General features: G+C 47.9%; 1 protein-coding gene across 4 annotated transcripts in view; it reads right to left on the minus strand.

The window, feature by feature from the left end:
• SH3BP5 (SH3 domain binding protein 5) overlaps positions 1-18,631 on the minus strand; it is an 80,382-nt gene extending 61,751 nt beyond the window's left edge. For all 4 annotated transcript variants that reach the window (XR_010410639.1, XR_010410635.1, XM_064588191.1 and 1 more), the window contains exons 1-2: positions 18,337-18,631; positions 16,596-16,658 (exon numbers count right to left, since the gene is read on the minus strand). Coding sequence is in view for 2 of the 4 variants with exons in the window: in XM_064588191.1 (XP_064444261.1) it covers positions 16,596-16,658; positions 18,337-18,474 (201 nt within the window). In the remaining 2 variants the exon portion in view is untranslated. The remainder of the gene's footprint in view (positions 1-16,595; positions 16,659-18,336) is intronic.
• Between the last annotated feature and the right edge of the window lie 5,586 nt (positions 18,632-24,217).

The following is a 24,217-nucleotide window of genomic DNA, read 5'->3' on the forward strand; positions in this document are numbered from 1 at the left end:
CGTGTGTAGAGGGAACCTGAGGCCAAAAGCATCAGTCTGCTGTGTAGCCTAAGCCACACTCTTCTCCTTGGGCCTGCCCCGCAAAGACCTCTCGCAAATTAGAAACACCGGTGTATTTGCAGTAACAGTGGAACAGTTGTTCCTTCTCAGATCTTTCTTGAATCCTTCTGCTTTTGTCCAAGGAGGAGGCCCTATTGGGTGCTACCTGTCTCTGTGGCACCTTCCCACATCTTCGCATTCGCCAATCTCCTCCTTAAGAAAAGGGGGAGCTGGTCTAGCTCAGAGTCTTCCACAGGGAAGGGAATCTGCTAAAATCTGAGAAGCAAAATAACAAATCCACTGGAAACAAAAGAGCACTGCTTTGCAAGTCACCAAGCTGTGCCCTTCTGAGTTGGGCACTTGTACATACGTGTAAGTAAAATTCTGCAATAAAAAGCTTGCTTTCAGAGCACAGTACCATAAGCACGGAGAAAGGTCTAGAACTGTGGAAGTGCTATACTGTACACCTGAAGCTAACACTGTATGTTAACTACACTGGAATTAAAAGTAAAGACTTGGGGTGCCTGGGTGGCTCAGTCGTTAAGCGTCTGCCTTAGGCTCGGGTCATGATCCCCGGGTCCTGGGATCGAGCCCCGCATCGGGCTCCCTGCTCAGCGGGAAGCCTGCTTCTCCCTCTCCCACTCCCCCTGCTTGTGATCCTGCTCTCTGTGTCTCTCTCTGTCAAATAAATAAATAAAATCTTTAAAAAAAAAAAAAAAAAGTAAAGACTTCATAAAATAAAAAGCTCGCTTTTAAAAAACGTATTTCCCCTTGATGGCTTTCCGCTTACAGTCATGAAGTCTCCATGTCAAACAAAGTGAAGTAAAAATGTGAGTCGATTTAAAGGAAAATATGGAATAAACAGTACATGCAGAATTAGGATACGGTAAAATTATGACAGTGGCAGAAGAATACCCAGAGTTAGACACGTAAAGTCTCCGTTTGCAGGCATATTCTCGAATTACATGACAAAAGGCACCAATGGAAATGGTCTGACTTACTGACCAGTTATAAGGTACCTGGAATGTTTTTATGTTTCCTATATACCATGGGTTTTTTTTCCACCCCTCCAATCTATTCTTTAAGAGCACTTGTGGCAGCTATTAAAACACACCAAGAAAACACTTTGAAACAGTGTTTGGGTGAAAAGGGTAAGAGCTCTCCAGGGCTGTCTGACAGAACTTTCTGCAAGAAAGGAAATGTTCTGTATCTGTCCAACAGAGAAGCCACCGGCCACATGTGGCTAAATGAAAACGTGAAAGGTGGCTAGTGCAACTTCCTCAATTCCTAATTACATTGTAATGTTTAAATTCTAATTTAAATAGCCACATGTGGCTCGTGGTTGCTACCTGGGACTGCACAAGGCTAGCTCCTGACCCTGGATTTCACTCCACTTTTCCACTCTGAGAGACCACGCCACGCTCCTCAGGCCCTCCAGCGGCCTGCTTTCCTTGCCCTGTCCAGTTTTCCTTCCCTCAGTCCCAGCCTCCATGGGGAGTGGCTTTTATAGCCTTGGGGCGGGGCAGGACAATCTCATTTTTCCTTCAGGAATTTTGCAGCAGAGGCAGAGCTGGAAAGAAGGCTCCAGGGTAGAGCCAGGGCCTAGAGAGCCCACCCAGCAAGGCCAAGGCTCGAGCACACAGGAGCCAGGAGGAAGCAGAAGTGGAGAGGGGAGGGGGGAGGGCAGAAGAGCAGCAGGGAGCTGGAGCCAGCCACCCCCCCCCCCCCCAGACATTCCCCATCGCCATGCAGGCCCAATTCCACATCCGCGAGTGGCATCCCAACTAGAAGAACCTGGTTAGAACAGCTCTAAAGGAATGGCAACATGCATGCAAAGGAACAGGGAAGAAGAGAGCCGGGCCTTCCGATTGGAAGGAGTCAGTCATTGCTGGGAACCAGGTGCCTAATCCCTCCCTTCTGACTCCCTTTTCTTTTTCATCTTGAGCTCTGACTTCAGTCGCAGAGGCCTCCTGGGGTGTCTGCCAAACTCACCGGTTCCTTCCGTGGGGACTCTCCCCCCCTGCATCCTTTAGAACCTCGCCACCATATTTCTGCTACAAGACCCGCTGTCAGGGAAGAGAGGAAGCCAGAGCAGGGAGAGATAAAGCGAGAGCAGACAGTGAGTCAAGGCCAAGGGGAGAACAGAGGAGGCAAAGGAGGAAGGCTTGTGGGAGATCAGCTGGGCCCTAGACTCTAATCTTGCAATTACACAGCCAGATAAATTATCAATCAAACCAAGGCACTGTTGACCGTGAGGTGGAGCACTATCAATAACTAGGCTAGAACAACGGATGTGAACCAAGACGGTCGGGCCAACTGGGATGTCTGGGCTCTCTATGCTTAAGGCTCTATGGTACTTCCCTCCCTTGGCTTCCACGAAAGATTCCTTCAACCTTTCAGAAAATCCTCCCTTTTACTAAAGCTGTCTGAGTGGCTGTGGGCCAGAGTGTAGGGGATTCTAATCCCAGCTTGGGTGCTGCCCAGCTCCAGACCCAGGGGCAGGCCCTATGCAGCTGGACTGCCTCGGTGACAAGGCCAGGTGCTGTTTCCCCTTTTCATAGCACCACACCACCTGCCCTGGTTCTGAATTATCAAGAGGTTCCTTCCACCGAGAGGGGGGAAAAGGAAAGAAAAGATGGTGGTCAGTATAGTTTCCTGATGCAAGTTCCCCTTGTTCTGAGGTTAACAGAGGTCTTAGAATTTTCTTTAGGCCCAAATAAAACCAAGTTCCTCCTACACAGAAAGGCTGTTCTAGAGCTCTGATATGACTCTAGGACGTTTCCAAACACGCAGGTGAGCACCCAGTCCCCTCTCACAGGACATCACAACCCACCAGAGCTGTCCCACCAGCCCGGACCATGTGGTTTCCCTCGAAGATCTGGCCAACGTCAAGATCCCATCCCCAAGGGAGGTCCTGCCATTTGGAAGCTGAGTTAAGTCAGCTGGCAGATCTGGGAATGAGGAAAAGTCTCTTCCTTTCAAATTTTTAAAATAATTTCAGACTTGGAAAAAAAGGAAGCTAAGATACAGATATGACGTCCCTTAACCCTAACAGAGTTCAGCACATAGTTCCTAAAGATGAGGACATTCTCTTACGTAACCAGAGTACAATGATCAAAATCTGAACGTTAACACAGATACAACCAATTAATCTGGTCTCTGACATTATTCAAATTGTATCAACCGTCTCACTATTGTCTTTCATAGTAAAGGAAAAAAACCTTTCAGGATCCAATCCAGGCTTGCCAGCTTGCAGTTAGTTGTCGCATTTCTCTAGTCTCCTTTAATCTGGAACAGTTCTTCAGTCTTTTTTTGTCTTTCATGGCCTTGATATTTTTGAATAATATGAGCCAGTTACTTTGTAGAATGTCCATTTGGAAAAGACTCATTCAATTCATCTTTTTTGTTGATGTTACATGTGCATGAGCCACCAGAATGGAATTTAACCAATTATAAAACAGTATGTTTAAATAGCCCAAGGTCCCAAGCACTACAAAGGAAAAAACCCATAGCTCTTCAAATCTTGGGGTACAAGGGTCAGTCCTAGTTAGCCCTGGAGGAAAGATTAAAGTTACATAATAACCCTACATTCTCACACTCTCTCACACGCTCATCCTCTCTCTCTCTCTCTCTCTCTCTCTCTCTCTCTCTCTCTCACACACACACACACACACACACCCACCCACCCCAGAAAGACTGACAGGCCCCAGTGCTTTTCCATTCATGGCCAAACATAAGTTTTTAAACCCACAGGATTCTTTGTGTAAGAGGAGGCAGAATTGCTGAAACCACGGCATTTTCCTGAGTTCATCCACAAGTGAACTATTTCCATGTTTACACCAAAAGGCTTAACACATTTGCTCAACTTCAAGACCCACTTTTTTCCAAAAATTTGCAAATATTACCTTTTGGATGGATTATACTATTGATGTGCAGGTTTATCAGGGGTAGTGTTTCAACAAACATCCAAGTTGGAATGCAATACAAGGTCCATTTTATAGTTAACGCGAGTTTTAGAATCAGGGCAATATGGCAAATTCACGTAACCTCAGAAAGCTCTAGAGATCATGGATTGCAGCCTCTCTTGGAGGCACAATTCCACCCGCCACAGCATTCCAGGGAAGCTAGCCATCCTGCCTCCTTTGGATAACCTTCCTCCTATCTGCAGTTCGTCAGAATGGAAAGAAAGGAGGGCACAGGATGCAAAAGAACCAAAGTCAAAATCCACTGCCATCACTTTAGAGATACAGAAGAATCCACCAGAAGAAATAGCTAAAAACATTAAAAGTGGTTGTTTCTGGGAGTGGAACTCGGGGATGGGAAGGAATGAGGCAGAGGACCTTCATTTCTCAGTAAAACTTCTCAGGGGCTTTTCCTTACCTATATGCAAGTAGTGCTTCAATAAAAATAAAATTTTAAGTCTATTAGAGCATAGATTGACCAAAGAGCTTTTGTATTTCCCCTATCATCAAGACTAAGAGGGATTCATAATTCTTTTGGCATATGGCTAAAGTCAAAATCCCAGGACTTTGCCGATCATTTGGCTCAGATGCTCCCATTTCACAGATGAGGTAACTGAAGCCTCAGAAAGTAAAGTTCCCCTCCCAAGGATGTATACCCGGTGAGAATCAGAGCAGAGGGTGAACACCTTGTCCCCTAAGTCCTACACCAGCATTCTCTCACCCACAGTCTTGGTGGGGACCTCAGAATATGCATCCTCCACATCCACAACACACATCCCCAAACTACTTAAGGGCATGGCCTCCAGCTTCAGACTCCTGGATTTAAATCTTGGCTCCCCGACCCGCTGGCCATGTGACCTGGGAGAAGGGGCTCAATCTTACAGGGCCTCCGTTTCTCATCAGTGTCCTCAGGTGCTGTTGTGAGACTAGGGTAACTATATAACGCACTTACCACAATACTGAGCATGTAATCAGCTTCCAGGAAATTATGCCTTTTATGTAGGTGCCATTATTTCAGTAAATGACAAAAGGTAGAAAGAACCAACATTTGTTGAACATTACGTGCTAGGGAACCATGCCAGGCACTTTATAAACATCCCTTATTTAATCCTTAACAGCCCTGCAAGATAGGTATTGCCCTTCCCATTTCAGAGAGAAGAAAATCAAACCCAGAAAAGCAAACAAAACAAGCAAACGAACCAACTTTGCCAAGACTGCTCAGCTTATGAAGAGGCAGAGGGAGAACTCAAATCCAGCCCTCCTGAACTCCAGAGCCCACGCTTTCCACCACCACGTGCTAGGCAGTAAGCATCTATTGACTCCAAAACAAGTTTTCCTACTCATTTTTGACCCTATGTTTTATTACATAAAGTGTGGTGTGCTTTAACAAGTTCCAGCTTGGGGAGTAGATCCAATTTCCAGCAAATGCATGCAATACCGAGATTCTATTTCCCCAGTGGGGATGCAAGCAAAAACCAGGGGCAAGGAAAGAAAGCAGCATGTCCAGAGCTGCCCAAGAAGCTCTAGAACCTCCCCTCCACACCCCCGAATTTATAAAATGTCTGCCTAGCTACTGCACTTTTGGCTTTAGGCTCCACTAATGTTTTCTAATAGGCCTTGAAGCTGTATCATCATTTTCTCGCAGACAAAATTTTTAAGAAATGGGCACAGTGGCAAAGAATTCCCTAAAACAAGACCCACAGCATTGCTAAAAAACTGTTCCCTTTTGTTTTATTGTTGCTGGCTGGCTTAAGGGTCGCTGAGAATGCTAACCAAAGTCCTTGCTTGGCTAGCTGGTTAACCATTAAAGCAACTCGACAAGGCATTAGGAAATGTGGTTGTTTATTAAGTAAATGCACACCAATGTCCGGCAGGCCTCAAAATATGAATCCCTGTCTGTACATCACCACCATGAGCATAGCAGTTTTAAAATGTGGCTCAAGATTCTTGGGCACTGCTCCCCATCAAGAGATGGAATCTATGTCCCCTCCTCTTGAATGAGGGTGAGCTCTTGACTGCTTGGGCCATAGAATGTGACAGAGCGCTGCTATGGGACTCCCAGGACTTAGACAGAAAAGGCCACACATGATGCTTCCACTGGGTCATGTGGGGATGCTCAGAGTCGGGGGAGCCAGAAGCCATAAGGAGGTCAGAGGGCCTGAGGCATCGGGCAGGAAAGGCCAGATTCAGCACTCTCGTTGAGGACCCCAGCTGAGCTCCCAGATACTGGAGTGGGTCTCCTCTGATGTCCTGTCCAGTCAAGCCTTCAGATGATCACAGCCCCTGACACTGGACTGCCACTGCAGGAGACCCAGTAAGGGAGAACCACCCAGCTGAGCCTTCGGCAAGTTCCCGACCCACAATCATGGGCAAAAGAGAGCAGCTGTTCTAAGCAAAGAAGCTGTGGGGTAATTTGTTGGGCAGAAATAGTAACCAGAACAATGAGGCCGGACAACACCCCCATTATACTCTTCTTCCAAGAAAGCCAAAAACTGGGGGAGAGAACCTCAAATCTGTAGGCTTCAGATCGAGGACAGAATCCTTGCATGCTAGCTAAAAGGGGAGGGTAGACGAAGACAACCAAACCCCATTCATCATGCCGCAGCTGAGTCTAATGCCAAACAATGGAAGAGTTTATATTAAGTGGGCTTGTCTGAGGTTATAACAAACAGCGGATGTTCCTCTCATTGTCTCCCCATTAGCAGTTTCTTTCTGTCAGAGCAAACATTAATATCTCTTGGATAATCCAGCAAAACACAGCAAAGGAAAAAAAATCAGGCAAGAATAGAACAAATTTTTTTTCCATCTTCCTTTAAGGAAATGAAAGAGGCTGATGCTCTGAGCTCTGGAAGAGGTGCTCTGCAAATTATCATGACAGCCTTGGTGAAGATGCACCACATAAAAGCCATACAGTCTTTCCTGCTGGAAACATCGACATGAGGATCAGCAGATTGAGTAACTCTCAAAGAGGAGGGCCAGGCAAAGAGGACTGGAATACTTATCAAACGATAAGGTTCAGTAGCTGTTTAATTCATCCAGCCAAAACACATACACACCCCACTACGTTAAAAGTCCCTACAATAAATGCTCAGAGGGAAAAATAGCAGCTCTATATGAAAAGGCAACAGCCCATGGGGACCACTGCTCTGCCGACTCGGTGACCAGAAGCTTCTATCCACCACTGGGGCAGCAACAAATCCATCAACCCCCTAGCCTGTTGTCTTCTGAGGTGGGGACACTCTGTGGCACCTCAGATCAGAGGGATGGCATCTTGGATAAACCTGAGGATACAGTCACATTCACTACGGAAAAGTTCGTTTGTAACGTTAACAGCAAATGCCTACATTCCTATGATGGGTTCCAGCTGAGGGGCCGGCAAAGTTCTGTATCATCTCACCGGTCTTCACAGCTTCAAAGGAAGACCTATCTGATTTTTTTTTTAAGGCAATAAGAGTCCGTTCCAGTATTAGATCGCTATCTCTGTGTTCTCACTAACAGCCCATACTAACGGCAGTTTGCTAATGGAGCGCCAGTGAGTGAGTTTGTGCAAGACTGCCTCTCTGTGCCCACAGTCCTCATCCACTTAAAATTCATATAGTAACTCAAATTCATGTAATAACTACGTTTCAATATGTAAATATTCCTAATACTTGAAAGGTTTCCCACTATTATATCTTGGGGATTTTTGTGTCTTATAGAAAATGTATAAATGAGGGTTTCTTGGCTATAGACGATCCTAAAATGCCTTTATGGCACTTTTCATGCCGCCATGAATTACCACAATGACCGTTTAACAATATAGTAATTCACCAAGCAAACCCACTAACGTCAGGGTTTATCTACAATTAAGGCAGGGACTACCAATCTGAACATTTTTTCCCACCAGCCTTCATAGTTGCTAAAATTCCTTCCACAGAAATTCATTTCTTGAACTCATAAAGACATCTCTTCATAATAGTGCTTCATTCTCCACCCCCATCCCTTGCTTATGGTAATGATAAAATACGGTCACTGTGAATAATTCAGAAAATACCAAAAAATGAACCATAAAAATCACGCGCATTCTTAGCAACTAACATTAGTAATCACATCTGTGGGTACATTTTTCTAGAGCCATACTTCTCAAACTATATGGTAATGGATCTTCTTGACCCCCAACCCGCTGTGAATCAATGCTTCTGCGGAATACAAAAATAAGCTGCATTTAAAAAAATTTTTTAAAGATTTTTATTCATTGATTTGACAGAGAGAGACATGGCCAGAGCAGGAACACAAGCAGGGGGAGTGGGAGAGGGAGAAGCAGGCTTCCTGCGGAGCAGGGAGCCCGATGCGGGGCTCAATCCCAGGACCCTGGGATCATGACCTGAGCTGAAGGCAGACGCTTAACGACTGAGACACCCAGGGGCCCCAGTAACTTCATTTTAAAAAAAGTTTCCAAAGTCTTACTCTCAATTTCTGTATTTACTTCACCTTAATTGGTAATGAGCAGTTCATAGTCTGTGGACCACACTAGACCTTTCTTCTCTCAGATGCACAGATTCTGTTATTGTATGTACGTATCATTTTACATATGGTCTACATATAGTTTTATGTATACTTTAATTTGTATTACCTAATTTCTTCCCACTAAACAGATCATGGCCTCTTGTCTCTATCCACATATATGCCACCCTTTTTTAATGTGAAAGGCCACTCTTCCACCTAAAACTAACAGGATATTGTTCATCAACTGTATCTCAATTAAAAACAAACCAACCCGGAGCATCTCCAAGTAGGGCAGAATCTTATACCTTCATGAACTCAGACCTCTCTGAGTGAGGGACTTTGGGGAGGGGAAGGAGAACACAGGCTGTGGGCTACCAGCGTTGTCATTGCGCCCAGGGTCAGCCTAGGAAAGCCTGGGGACAAATGCAATTCCAGAGCAGGCAATAATCAAGAAAGGGGACCCGCCTGTTTTGTAGGACAGCACGTAGGACGATGCCAAGAGCTATCAGTCCATAAGGACGTTTGATCCTAGCCACAAACTAACGTCCATCCATTCCGACACGCACTGTACCTATGTTCGGGCACTGCAGGGGATGCTGGGCCACAAAGATGGGAGGCCCGGTCCGGCCCCTCCCTCCCTCCCTCCCTCCCAGGGCCCAGGTGAGTGGGGGAGCCAGACAAGTAAATAAATGACCCGAATACAGCCTGATGAATATGCATGAGACAGGCACAGATTAAGACAGGCTCCTGGGCCCCACCCCCAGAAATTCTGATTCCCTAGGTCTGGGCAGGGCCCAAGATTCTGCAATTCTGGGGCGCCTGGCTGGCTCAGTCAGAAGAGCATGCAACTCTTGATCTCGGGATCGTGAGTTTGAGTCCCACGCTGGGTGTAGAGATAACTAAAAAATAAACTTAAAAAAAAAAAAAAAAGGAAAGAAAGAAAACGATTTGGCAATTCTAACAAAGTCCTAGGTCACGCTGAGGCACCTGGTGCAGCAAGGGCCATACTTGGAGTGGTTCACCACCAGGAGCAATTCTGCACCGCAGGGGACCTTCGCAAGTCTGGAGGGGGCTAGGCTGTCACAACTTGGGGTGGGAGGGGTGCCGTTGCTGGCGTCTAGTGAGCAGATGCTACTACAGTGCACAGGGCAGCCCCCGCCCCCCCACCCCTGCAACAAAGAATTCTCCAGCCCACCATGTCAACAGAGCAGAAGTTGAGCAATTGCTCTAAAGACACTTGAACTCCATGCCTCCGTTTTTATCAGCAAAATGGAGATAATATCTATTACATCATGTTGTTCTGAGGTCTCAGTGAGTTATGTACACGAAGTGCTTAGAACAGGGTCCGGCACATCGTAGGCACTATTATTATTAGCTGTCATTGTGACTGAAGAGCAGTCAGGAGACAAAAACAGGCAGCGAAGACATCCCAGGATGGACCTAAGTCTTCCCTACAAGTACAAACCACACTGCAGCCTTCGTTAGGGGCAGCAATAATACTTATTAATGGCTCACTATGCACCATCATTGGGATGGGGAAACCAAGGCCCAGAGACATTAAGTAATTTGCCCAAAGCCATGAAGAGGCAATCTGTTGTTATTCATCCACTCAAACAGCTACTGGGCACCACAAACTACCAGACAGACCCCAGGAGAGGACACATGCTAACAAAGCAGGGCTCGCTCAGGAAACTGATCTCCACACCCCAGCAGACCAGCCACAGGGCAAAGCCCTGTTGCTCCAGTGACTTCAAAGTCCATCCCACCTAGCGCCGCCTGGGTGGCTCAGTTGGTTGAGCGTCTTCCTTCGGCTCAGTTCATGATCCCAGGGTCCCGCGGGATTGAGCACGTCAGGCAAGAGCCTGCTTCTCCCTCCCCCTCTGCCTGCCGCTCCCCTCGCTTGTGCTCACTCTGTCAAATTTTTAAAATCTTAAAAAAAAAAAAAAAAAAAAGTCCATCCCGCCTAGACAAGCCCTTTCTCTGGCCCCTTGCCCAGAGCCAGTCTCTGACAAAGAAGTGTCATGGTGGAGTGTGGGGGAGAACAGAGCCATGGCCAGAGACTGTGAGAGGCCTGGCTCCAATGGACATCCTGTCAGAGACTTCTCTGCTTCTGGCACCCCTTGGGCCTTGGTGCTCCCTGCCTGCCCTGCATGCACGAGGCCTCTCCTTCACCCAGGCTGCATGGCTATCAAAGCACTCCCTCTTGTCCTCCAGGCCACCCCAGGACATGGGCAAGAATCACTACCCCAATTCACAGACGAGCTGACTCAGGTTCCAAAGGGCCAAGTACCCCTAAAAGTCAGCGGACCTCAGATTCTACCCATGTCACCTGATACCAAGACCAGTCTTCCCTCAACCCACTACTTCCCCATGACTTACGGCTTGGGGTTTTTTTCTGATGATAAAGTAATACAAAGTCAATGCAAATAATGCAAAAAAATATAGCAAAGTATAAAGGCAATAAATATTGCTCATCTCTCATCAGATAGAACATGTATAATCTTCTCCAGACATTTTTACGCACATAAACATATTTTTTCGGATAGGACCATACTGTGTGCTCTTTTGGAATCTGTTTTCTATTCAGACATCTTTCTAGGTTAATAACAAGCCGTGTCATCATTTTAAGGCCAAGGCTATCAGCCATTGCCTGGTCACAGTATTCATTTTACAGATCCCCTATTGATAGTCATTTGGATTCGTAATTTTCCAACATTTTTAAACAATGCTGCAATGAACATTATTGGACCTATATCCCTGCCCAGTTATTCCCTTTGGATAAATTTTTTCATGTGCAATTGCTGGGTCAAAAGTTACTGTCCCTTGACATCCCAGCAGCAGTGAGGCGGACCATCACTGAAGCAGGAAGCCCTAAGCCCTACCCTTCTGATGGCCCAACTTCAGGCCAAAATTGTGATAGCAGTAGCTGCAGCTCCAGCTCACATCACCCAGGCGGCTTCCAAATCACCCCCACCTATCCTCTCCCACGCCTGAGATTCTGAGCACAAAACAATTTTTTTCCTTTTTTTCTAGTTTTTAAAGAGAAAGTGTTTGCTGCTTTTTGGAGGGGGAGAAAGGCAGATTCTGGGTGCGGGCCTTACACAAGGTGGGGAACACAGCTGGCTCCAGAATCAAATGCTTTTTCAAACCACCCCCACCTAAGCAGTGAGGGAAAAAGCTTGAGCGTTGACAATTAACGGCTTTTCCCTCCCAGGGGAAGGGCAGGCTGAAAAAGTCAGCTTCTGACAACTTGGAGCCAGAAAAGCTGTCCATGGGTAACTAGCCCTGGTCGTGTCCTTCCTCCTCCTCTTTGACCATTTCCTGGCCCTAGAACAGCCCGCCTTCCGGTCAAGCAAGGGAGACCATGAAAACACCACATATCACGGTAAAAAAATAGGTAACTGGCATGGAAATATTGTAATCTTGATTACAATGCTTTAGAAATCCTCTGTGCCACATCTCATTTTAACAAACACTTGAAAAAAGCTAGCTCTAGGGGCGCCTGGGTGGCTCAGTCGGTTAAGCATCTGCCTTCGGCTCAGGTCATGATCCCAGGGTCCTGGGATAGAGCCCCGCATCAGGCTCCCTGCTCCACGGGGAGCTTCTCCCTCTGCTTGTGCTGCTTCCCCTGCTTGTGCTCTATCAAATAAGTAAAATCTTTTTAAAAAAAATCTTTAAAAAAAAAAGCTAGCTCTATAGAACATATATTGTAAAAGTATATCAGCACATTTACCTTATCTGGCAGAGTTGTTACACTCTGGATGGCACATTTCTCTCTCTCCTCTCCTCTATCCATGGCTCACCCCAACCCCAGGATGCTGGGCCCCCCTTGCTAGCGCTCAGTCAGGCCAGGCCCTACTCCCAGCTTAGCATTGACTATTCCCTCTGGCTGGAATGCTTGTCCCCCACATGGCCCTGAGGTGCACTCTCTCCAAACACGCGTTCAGGGAAGCCTTTCAAACCCACTACGAGTAACACTGTATCCTCCTGGCTCCCAAATACGCACACTGCTAGCCCCTCCATGCCTTTTCTCCTTAGGGCATATCACCATGTAACCTGTGTATTTTAATCAATTATAATTTTCTGCCCATTCTCTCCACTGCTCTCTACTCTTCGCGGTTCTCAGCACACAGCAGGTGCTCAAAAAATATTCAATGATTAAAGCTGACTAATCCACAGGTGTGTGAGAAAATACATTTATTTTCTTAATTTGAAATATCAGGCTTCTAGCCAAGGGCTTCTCTGGTTAAAAGCCCCCCTCCCCCCCACCCCCGCTGCCAGTCTTAAAGGACTGGCCCTCTTAATATAAATCAGTGCAAAGGGAATACGACATTCTTTAAACAACGGCAGAGGCAAAGCAAGGTTGCAGGAAGGGGCAGATTTCCAACTGACAACGTGGAAGGTGGCTGGCATCCAGAGGTCTTTCAGTAGCCTCCGATTTAAAGAACTGAGACAAGGGATGGGATTGTAAGGTGAATCCAGGCCTGCGCCTCAGCCTATGGCTGCCCAGAGCCAACTGCACCACGTTCCGAGGGAAGCAGCAGCTAACACAGACCTAATCACCAATGTGCTTTAATCAGAGTCAAGGTCAGGAGGGGTGCTGGCCCCTCGAGACCGTAATTAAAAAGCAAAGGGAAAAGAAACGCAGAAGCAAACAACCCTCCCCTAGAGGCTCTGACATTACAGCCAGTCAATTCTCATTATTTGCAGATTCCATACTCACTAAAATTTACGTGTAGCTCCAGAATCAATAGTCCCGGAGCTTCTCCAGTCACTCACGGACTGGCACGGAGTGACCAAAATTTGAAGTGCCCAACCTGCGTGTTCCCAGTGAGGTGGGACAGAGAGACGCTCTGCCTTCTTGTTTCAGCTCTTCTGCTGTAAATTAGTGTCCTTTCACGGTCTAGCTAATGCCACACTTTTTGCACTTTTGCGCTTTGTGTTGGGGAGTCGGCTGTTTGACGCGGCGCCCAGGCCCAGGGCTGAAGTGCTGGCCAGCGTTGCTGAGCCCAGGAAAGCTGTGACGGGCGCCGAGCACGGCCAGGTTAGCGAGGCAAGCTTTGCTCAGGCCTGAGCCACAAGGCTGTTGCCTGCAAGTCCAACACTAACGCATCAACCACGTCAATGAAATAAACTGGCTTTCAACAGAAACACACATAGAACAAGGCACTAGATTGCCCAGCAGCGGGAAACAGTGTGACCAGAGGCTCACAGGAACACGTAATGTAAGGCCCAGCAACGGTTCAGTATTCCCTAATTCAATGTTCACAGCGACTTCACAGAAAAATGGTCACCATGAATAACGAGAGAACCGACCCTATGTTAAAATGGCTGTTTTTTTGGGCGTCTGGGTGGCTCAGTCGTTAAGCGTCTGCCTTCAGCTCGGGTCATGATCTCGGGGTCCAGGGATCAAGCCCCGCATTGGGCTCCCTGTTCCGCAGGAAGCCTGCTTCTCCCTCTCTCACTCCCGCCGCTTATGTTCCCTCTCTCGCTGTGTCTCTGTCAAATAAATAAATAAAATCTTAAAAAAAAAGGCTATTTTCTGTCCCACATCTTCTGGCACACTCCCTCCGCCACACCTGCTCCTCTTTGCTCGCTCGCTCGCTCAGCGGCCTTCTGCTCAGGTGTCTTCCAGTGACCCCTCCCGCGGAGCCCGTCACCTCACTCTTCAGCTGCAGTGATGACAGTCAGCAATTACGCTCTACCTCTTGGTTCCTCACCCTCAGCTAAAGTTAGACTGCCTGAGGGCAAGGCCTTTGTCTTGTTCACCCGCGGATCTGCGGTGGCCGACACAGTGCCCCCCCACCAAGGTGGGCGCCGGGGGCTTGACGGAAGGAACACAGCCCACGGCACACACACCTCCTCCTCCCCTCGGGCCCGGGCAGCGCTGGCGCCGAGGGTGAAATCCCACTGCTCCTGAGTCTGGCAGGAAATGTCTACCAGACCTGGGGCCACAGGAGGCTATTCAGGCAAATGTGGCTGGTCCAAGTCGAGATGCGCTCTAAGCCTAAAATATGCACGAGAATTTGAAGGCTTAGTAAAAAAAAAAAAAAATACGCATAAAACATCTCATTAACTACTTGTATGTTCATTTCCTGTTGAAATTATACGATGCTGGGCGTTCTGGGCCAAACAAAATAGATTAAAATTAATTTCAGCTGGTTTTTTTTACTTGTTAATGTGGCCCCGAGGGAAGTTTTCATGACTTAGGTAGCCTGCTGTGAGTCCACCTTGGTTATAATACTACCAAGAAAAGGTCAGCCAGGAACACAAGCCTACTCTCTCTTCACTGCTGCCTAGCACTCTCCAGAGCAAGGCTGGAAACACCTGTCCTGCAGCTTTCTGAGACACACACACCTAAGTGTATTCAGAAAGAAGATTGTGAAATCAGAGTTAAAAGCTTATCAGGTGAACCAATTTTAGACTCAGAAGGTAAGCACCCTGTGGAGCCTTCTTGGCCCCCAAAAGCCAAGTATAGGCATACAAATATTTGTCAAATAAAGCAATCCTTTGCAAAGAAAAAAAAAAAGCCTATTTCTGAATTGTCTACACAGAGTTTGGAATGGCAGAACATGGGAGCTAGAAGGGATGTGGGAAATGACCTGGCTCTGCCACATTACTGAACCATGAGACCCTGTACTCCCAACATCCTCAACTGGAGAAGAGGCAGACCCCACTTTCCAGGACTGTGCTCTCCAGAACTTTCTACAATGATGGAACTGTTCTCTGCTCTGTCCAATATGGTGGCTACTAGACTCTTGAAATGTGGCTACTGAATTTCTCATCTTATTTCAATTAATTTAAAGGTAAAGAGCCACACATGGCCAATGGCTGTCATATTGGATAGCACAGTTCTATCCAATCTATCACAGGCTGCCCTGACAGGAGATAAAGCTTATAAAAATCACTTTGTAAACTCTTAAGCCCTATAGAAATGGCAGGGGTTTTGTTGTTTAATATATTGGAAACGTGAGATTCTGAGAGATTTCAATTGCCCCAAGAGACTCGATTCATCAGAAGTCAAAAAAAATTTTAAATAAATATGCAGGTTTTACTTCACCTGGGGGAGAAGGGCGGCTAGTGTTCGTGGATATAAACAATCAGAATAGAGGGGTGGGCGATAACCCTTCACACACAACTCAGAAAGCATGCTTTTAATCCTTTTTTTTTTTGCCACGCTCAGATCTGGTGCCTCCAGGGCCTAGCCATGCTGTCAGAAATCAAGGCTGCCGGTGTCCTCCCAGTAGATTATTCTTATCTCCCACACCCTCATTCTTAGGGACCAGATGTTTCCTGCCCTTTTCGGTGACCTTCCCTACTACTTCTCCTGCTATAGAAACACGTCCTCCCAACAGCTCCCTGCAGCCCTTCGGTGCTCTGACAGAGTCATTCACAGGTTTCAGATCCATGCGGGGCTTGTTCAAATTTGTTGATGGATGGTAAAACCAACCACCACTAAAAAGGGATGGGGACTAATTGGTAGCTGCGAAGAATGCTCATCTGTTTACACTCACGTTGGAAGATGCTCATGAAATTCAAATCAAGTTCTCGTCTCCCCCAAGACTCCTCCCAGCAGGAAAGCCCTTCCAGTCTAAACAGCTTTTTGCTACCATTAAGATCATTATATTCTACACGCAAACAGACAATAAAGAAATGAGCAGGGAAGCGGAAGGGGGTGAATTTTTAGGACAGAAAGTAAAAAACGGTACAAGTCTAAGGAAATAAACAATGTTTCCAAGTACAACTATAAGGAGCCACCCTAAAATATTGGAGAGATTTTTGTCAACTCATTCGTTCTTCTCCATTATGGAGTGCAGCTAATTCTCCCCTCAATCCTTTCAAGCTTTTCCGCAGCCGCATGAACTTTAGTGCTCGCTCCACACAGCCCTTGGTTTTGGCCCCACCGAGCACCCATGATGAAAAACATGTGAAATAGGATCCACATGTGTTCCACCCACACGCTGGGCTCAGCCCTGTATTTCATTCTGTCAGAGAGCGGCTGTTGCTCAACTCCATGGAGGGGACGCCAGCAATCATCCTCCAGCTATTAAAACAAGATCAAGCAGCCTGGTGTCAGTCCTCACCAAACAGGGACCCAGCCTCCAGTACCTCAAGTTCAGTCTCCCGTCTGTTGATGTCATCCGTGGATTGATTTAACTTCTCCAGTTCTCCCTAGTGAAGAAAAGAGGGAAGAAACTTTTAAGGGATTCGTCTTTTGTTTCCAGTATGATGGAGCTCATTCTCAGCAAAAGTACTCCAGCACCATTTATAGGCAGAGGGATGAGTCACTATTAATTCTCAAGGAAAATAGCTGAGCCCTGGCTTGAAGAGCAAATGAATGTCAGTTATTTTTTCTTGATGGTGTCCCTTTCAAAAATGCCTTAAGGTCCCAGGGATTTTTTTCTTGGAAGGTCAAGTATTTATTGCAGGTATGTGCCTTCAGGTAAACCCACCTGTTACAAATGGTTTAGGAGTCACATTAAAGCAGGACCTTCTGCCTTAGAGCAAGAACTTTGCAGAAAAGACAATAAAATAAACAAGGCCACGCCGAAACTATAAACCCAGTGAAATGATTTAAATCAAGGGCAGAATTCTGGCATTAACTCATCAGTGGTTGAGTTCTTTTTCTAGAAAGGAAAATCTTTTCCCTTCAAACTGTCGATTATTAAACCTACCTAGCTGTTTTAACAAAACAAAACCTAGCTTTAATCCTGATCTTTTAAATAAACATTTATAAACTGACATTTTGTAAAAAGTACCCAGCGAAGTTAACTCATTTTACTCTGCAAACAAAGGGTCTGGTAAACCGGATCCCCGTACCAGGAAAACAAGATTTAGTAGTCTAAAGTAGTGATTTTAATTAATAGAATTCCTAATGCAAAGATTTTTCCACCTGATCTTTATCTTGCTAATCTGCCAAAACAATTCATTTAAATGGCAACAGCTGAGTTAAATGGGCTTTTAATTGATCTGCGCACTGAAAAACCAATTAGGGCTCCAGAAATTGCAGAGCACGATTAAAAGCAACACATATACATATATATATATAATGATTAATGGAGAAGGTAGAAAAACGGGTCTTGGGAAGAGATTTGCAGTGCTTTTTGCCTAGAGGGTCACTCCTAGATCTTGGCTTAGAAATTGTTTTTTAATCATCTCCCTCAGAAATGGAGGCTCAGAAAGCCAGGCCAATCCCCTCGCCTTCTCCCCGCGTGAGCTTTGCGCATCAGTTGTCCCCGGTTTCTGTTCACACCCCGACCTCCTAACAAGGAAAAGCTGGGTTTTCGACCCTTTGAAGCCAAGCGGAGGTTTGAGCCAGGGGTGACAATAAGCCCTTTGCTAAACAATGAATCCGAGAGGAGGAAGATGGCTCAGGCCGGGCACCTCCGCCAGGTGAGGGCTCGCCACCCGGGCACCAGTGCCAGCCCACGCTGCAGGGGCGGACAACGCCCACGGTGCCCAGCGCCCACGCGGCCCGGGCGACCCCCTCCGCCCAGCCCGGAGGCCGCGCGATGCCCGCCGCGCCGCGAGCCTGGCGGGGGGACCCCGACACCCGCATGGCGCCCGCGCCCCCTTTTTCCCTTTGTTGCACATCCGCCCGAACCGCTGGGCACGCTGCGGCGACCCCCAGATCCTGCCAGGGGTCTGCGGGGGTCCCCCACGATGGTCAGGCCGCATCCACGCGGGCACCGCAGCCTCCCCGTGAACCGGGTGAAACTGGGAATCCGGACCCTCTCTTCTCGCCCCCGGACCTACGTGGCCACCACCGCCCGGGACCGCAGGCACTGGGGGCCGCGAGGCGGATGTAAGTGTGGATGCCCGCCTCGGCGGCGCCCCCCGCGCGCCCTACCTGGATCCGGGGGTCCACCTCTTCTTCCTCCTCCAGCCCCTGTTCCATCCCCTCTTCCTCCTCCTCCTCCAAGTCCCGGGCCGACGGCGGGAGCTCTGCGGGCTCCTCCGAGCGGCTCCGCTTCAGCGCCGCGTCCATACGGGCAGCCGCAACGCGAACCGCGCGGCGGACTTCGGAGCGTCCGGAGGGGTGGCAGCCGCCGCAGACTCGGCCAGAGCAGTCTCGCCCCAGCCCGGCACAGTCCGGAGGCGCCGCGGCCGACACCGGGGAGGCGCCGCTCGCCGATGCGGATCCCGCCGGCCCCGGCTGAGCGGAGGAAATGGGCGCGGCCGCCCCCTTTCTGCCGCGGCCGTCAGCGCAGCTGCGCCCGCTCCGCCCTCGCCCCGCCGGGCCGCCCTCGGCGCTGTGACTGTTCGCAGCCAGTCCCAGCCACCCGGGTCTCCGTCACAAAAACCCCGGCTCCCTGAACGCCTTCAGGGTGGTCAACTAAGACAGCCGGCCCCCCTTGTCAACTTAGCCGCCCGATGGATCACAAGCTCCCCACCGTTGGCCGCCTCCTTTCGGGGTAGCAGCGTTCCCCTCCCGCCTCAGCCAGAGCAAATTGTATGGAAGGAAAGTTTGGGGTATTTCCGCTGTCTGAAGTCACCTTGGGAAGCTTGTACTCCGGGACCCTGGACCAGTTTCAAGATTCACTCAAATCCCTGTATACCTCCAAAGCACCTTTCTCCCCTTGGGTGAACCTTGGGAATTGGACCTACTTGAAGAGTTCCCCCAGAACGGGGCACTGAAACATATGCTCACAGGGACCCAGAAGTACAAAGAGGGCAGCTGGGTGCGGCTTCGCGCCTGGAGTCCTTGGCCAGAGACTGGGGGGCCCCTGTTGGGCAGAGCCCCGTACCCAAACACCCAGGCTCTCACAGGTGTGCGAGGGTCCTACCTGAATAGCCAAGAAGTGTGGAAACTCCCCGGGTGATCGGGGATGTGGGTGGGTAGGGACAGCCTTCTCCAGGTGGCGGCAGATGTAACCCCTGTTGGTGGGCACACTCTGTCCAAGGATTTATGAACTGGCCAGATTTCCTGCCCACCTTGCCTGACAAACTCAACATCCGGAGGCCAAAGAAGGAAGGGGTAGGTCTGTGCTTTTATGAAACGTCAGGGCCACTGTGATGCCAAGGGAGCACAAATTCAGATGACCTTCGCCAAGCAGGCCAGGACATCGCCACTGGCCACTGCTAATGTTTCCACTACAAAAATGCAGAATGTGTACACTCTCCACACAGAGGTTGGTGGCCCATCAGCTCTGTGAGGTTGGAGGACAAACTTGCTTGAGAAAAAAGTTTTCTGAGAGCCTATCTTGAAAGGCACCTTTGGGAAACCTGCTTATGATGGCTTCATCAGAAGCTACGTTGTGTGGGGGGCGGTGGGGGGGGGTTGCTCCTTGGGCAAGGTACTGTGGTCCACCGTGAAAGGAGATTCGTTCTGTCTCCTGGAGGTAACACAGGCGTACACAGTGGGTTGGTTCGGGAAGAGTCACACCTGGTCACTGTTCTTACCATCAAGGGAGAGCCCGCAATTCTTTGAGAGAGGTCCTGAAACCCCTCGATAAAAACCTAGTTGCTTTTGCTTTTCCACCAGTGTTTCCCCAGTGGCTTGTAACGGAGCCCGTAACTGAGCAGGTTTATCCTAGCTGTGAATAAACTGAGAGACAGAGGTTGAAAACAAGAGGAGTGAGGTCAGCCCTGACTCTTACGTGCTTCCCAGTCAGTGGAACCCCACCCTCACCATTCTAAACAACAACCTCCTAAATACACTTCCATTTCAGCTTAGATCTAAGAGTAATAGAATGGTTCAGAATGCCACCATGGACATCGGGAAACTGCTCTAGAACATCAGTTCAGGCTTTTTTTGTTGTATTTTTAGGAGACCTGGGCCAGCTACAGCATTAATCCCAATAGTGTTCTGAAGTTAAAATAAGGAACATAAATCATAGTACTACTCTATTTTTTTTTAAGATTTTATTTATTTATTTGACAGAGAGAGACACAGCGAGAGAGGGAACACAAGCAGGGGGAGTGGGGCTCCCGATGCGGGGCTCGATCCCAGGACGCTGGCATCATGACCCCAGCCAAAGGCAGACGCTTAACGACTGAGCCACCCAGGCGCCCCTCTCTGTATTTTTTTTTTTATTGGTACATAAATGCATAGGAAATGAAGCAGGGAACGAACTGAGGGTGACAAGGCAGAGGTGCTTGTGTGGTTACAGGGAAGGTCTCTTCGAGAAGTGCGCTTTGAACCAACACCTGAGAGAAACGAGAAAGTGAACCCCACGTGCCTTCCTGGGGAGAGCGCTCCCGCCACAGAAGCTGCATGTGCGGGGGTCCCCAGGTGAACCCGTGCCTCAGGTGCTGGAGAGCCAGGGACACAAACCTGAGACCTGCAGATGGGTAGACCAAGGAGGGCCATGACGGGGTAAGCAGCTCAGATTTTAGTGAGTGATATGTAATCACTCTGGCGGTATGGGAACTGGACTGGGGTCACTGGGGAGCTGGGGGCAGAGGGGACACAAGGAGATGAGTTAGGCCAATGGTCTAGGGGTGGGAGAGGAGAGACACCTCTGCTGGTTGCTTCCCTTTCCCAGCTGAATGGCGGGCACAGTCGGCAGCTGAGAGTTAGGGGGGCAGGGGAGGCTTACAGCAACACTGGACGCACTGGAGGAGAGACATCGAAAGAGCTGGGAAGTCAGTTGACCAGGGGAATATATTATAATTTCCAGGCTGCACCGAGGACCCACCTGCGGTTTGGGATGCTCAGTGTGGCCAGTCAGCAGGGATGAGTGGTTTTTCCCACCCAAGCTCAGCTTCCGGACACAGGTGGAGAGTAGTGAGAATGTCAGCTTTAACCAGCGTTGGGATTATTCCACCAAAGTCTTACAACGGTGGGGGAGAAGCGTAAGGGGGTTGAGGGCAACTGCAGGTATATATAACAACTTTAATGATGGCCCATGCAACTGAAACTGGAGAGAGTGGGGGAGAGATCATTAAAATATCAGGGAGTGACGATGAAGCGCTGAATCAAGAGAGAGAAAAAGGGTATGAATTGAAGACTGTGTGGAAGTTGGTGGCCAATACTATCTGGAGAGAGACTTAAAGATGATTCCAGAGTTTCTAGTTTGAGTGATTGGATGACACCATTAAAACCTATAGAGGTTTTGGTTGGGAAGATAACAAATTTGTTTTTTAGATTTGAAGGGGAAAACCCTGAAAGTTCAACTGTGTTGTGTTTGGAAATTGGGATCCAGGTTATCCAAAGTTTGAACAAAACTCACCGGAAGGTCATTCTTGTTGCCTCAATATACCTCCCTGACTTAGCAAGTGTGTTATAGCTCCTCTGATCTTTGAGGATAATGAAGGTTGTATTTCTCCTCCTCTGCCCCACACCTTAAGCCTAAGGGAATCAGGTATTTACACAAGAGTTTTTTTTTTAAATATTTTTAAAGTGAAATTTGCAAGCTGAAGTGGCCAGGAGCATTAATTCTATGTGTTTGAGTATTTACCTCATGCATACACTATTCCAGCTACCAATTTGAGGGCCCCAAACATATAGACAACAAAGTCATAGTGTCTTCTGATTTGGGGAGACACAGCCCCCACAAAAATTGTGCCCCCAAATTGTGCAACCATATGAGTTCCTCATTGTGAAGTTAAGGCTCTTTCTGTCAAACTTCAGTGCCATCAAAAGAAGATTCCCTGCAACACCAATTTTTTTTTAAAGATTATTTATTTGAGAGAGAAAGTGTGTGTGTGCGAGCAGGGGGAGGAGCAGATGGAGAGGGAGAGAGGGAATCTCTAGCAGACTCCCCACTGAGCGCAGAGCCCGATGCATGCATGGGGCCCAACCTGAGCCGAAATCAAGAGTCGGACGCTCAACCGACTGAGCCACCCAGGCACCCCTACCAATTGTTTAAGCCCTATAAAATAGAAACTGCCTGTTAACCCTTATAAAATAGAAAACTGCTCTTCTGAACTAAGAAGACATGAATCTGCATTCCCATCACATTCTGGGAGCAGTGACTGAACAAACTGACAATCAGCATCTTTCTGCCCACCTGTAATCTTTGCATGCTGCCTTAGGCCAGAGATTGCAAACTGGGAGCTACTGTTTGGATCAGACCCTAGGGTATGTGTGGTCTGGCTGGCACAGTGCTTTATAAATTTGAGCCCGCAGTTAAAACTCCAGAAATGCTGGGGCACCTGGGTGGCTCAGTCGTTAAGCGTCTGCCTTCGGCTCAGGTCATGATCCCAGGGTCCTGGGATTGAGCCCCGCATCGGGCTCCCTGCTCCGTGGGAAGCCTGCTTCTCCCTCTCCCACTCCCCCTGCTTGTGTTCCTGCTCTCGCTGTCTCTCTCTCTGCCAAATAAATAAATAAAATATTTAAAAAAATAAAAAATAAAATAAAACTCCAGAAATGCAATGTGAAAATTCAGACTTCCCTGTGTGGCAAGAGTCCAGAGGAGATATGAGGAGTGGGTGACCTTTTAAAAAGGTCATGCACGTTCACATCAACCTCAGAGTCCTATGGGCAGACTTGCTTCCACCAGCGGGCTGCACACAGGTGAACCCCCACCTCTCCTCAGCATCCCAGTGGGAAGCTGGTTCCCTTTGCCTTTCTCTCACTCTCTCTTCTCTCCCACAGGCCCCAAAGGATTATGGCACATGGCAAGATGGAAGAGAATTTTAAAAGAGACTTCCAGACCCTTCAACCTTACTTTTTGGCCCCAGATGACTGGTTGTCAGAACTCAAGGAGCTACAGAAGCCAGTTCTTGGAAAGACATCAGGGCCTCCACATTAACAAGGCATCTGTTTCATTCCACGATTCGGTGACATCAGTGTGTTGCCAAATTGTCTTGCACGGTGGCCACTCCCCTCTAATGAGAACCTTTATTTGTGTCCTGAATTGAATTACATTCAAGCCTCTTGGCCCAGATGAATTACAGGCCAGAGTACTTACAGAACCCAGGAAAGAGACTTTCAGTGTTTATCTGTGATCTTAGGGGACTTGCAGATTTTTCAAAAGGTGCTGGAATCGTGGAGACAGAAAAAGTGTTCCATTAAAAAGAAAAAAGAGGGTTTCATACTCTGTGAACTGGTGGGTGTAGCAGATTGAGGACATGATTCTAGAATGGATTTTAAAGGGGAAAGGGCATTTGTGATCCCCTGGAAGAAAAGTGATTGATCACTGTGACCCAGCTTGGGTTAGCCAAGAACAAATCATGTCAGCCATGCCCTCATTTACTTATTCAACAAGTTTACTAGTCTATGCAAGGAAGGAAACACGCAAGACAGGAGATCTTCATTGTTCAAAGATAATGGATACAGGAAAAGGCCACTTGAAGAAATCCACTTATAAAGGAAACCAAAATTTCGTATTAAATAATAAAAAGGTTTTTACTGGGACTTAACCCTGCAAAATGAAACTTAAAATTATGAAAATAAGGGTTTTTTTTCTTCCATTTAAAAAACTATTTAGTTTATGGATATTTACTGAACATCTATTATGTGACGCCCTCTGGCAATGAAGATTGAGCAGTGAACCAACTGGACAAAAATCCCTGCTCTCACTGGGGTTTATAGTCTAAGGGAAGACAGAGAAAATGTTTCAGATACATAAATAAACAAAAGAGTTGCAGTTAGTGATAATGACAGTGCTGCGAGCAAGAAGATAACCAGATGAAGAAGGCTGGAGAGTGGGGCTGCCTTAGACGGGAGGTAGAGAAGGCCTCTAGCTGAGATTTGATGAGAAGCAGTCAGGCAGCCCCGTTCTGGAGGAAGGAGCGTCCAGACAGTGCGGACCATGAGGAGGGAACCCCCCGGACAGCCCACA

The sequence above is a fragment of the Mirounga angustirostris genome, unplaced genomic scaffold (assembly GCF_029215605.1).
Source record: "Mirounga angustirostris isolate CCGP_5_RB_7025 unplaced genomic scaffold, mMirAng1.0.hap1 SCAF_1, whole genome shotgun sequence".
In the NCBI taxonomy this organism is placed as follows: domain Eukaryota; kingdom Metazoa; phylum Chordata; class Mammalia; order Carnivora; family Phocidae; genus Mirounga; species Mirounga angustirostris.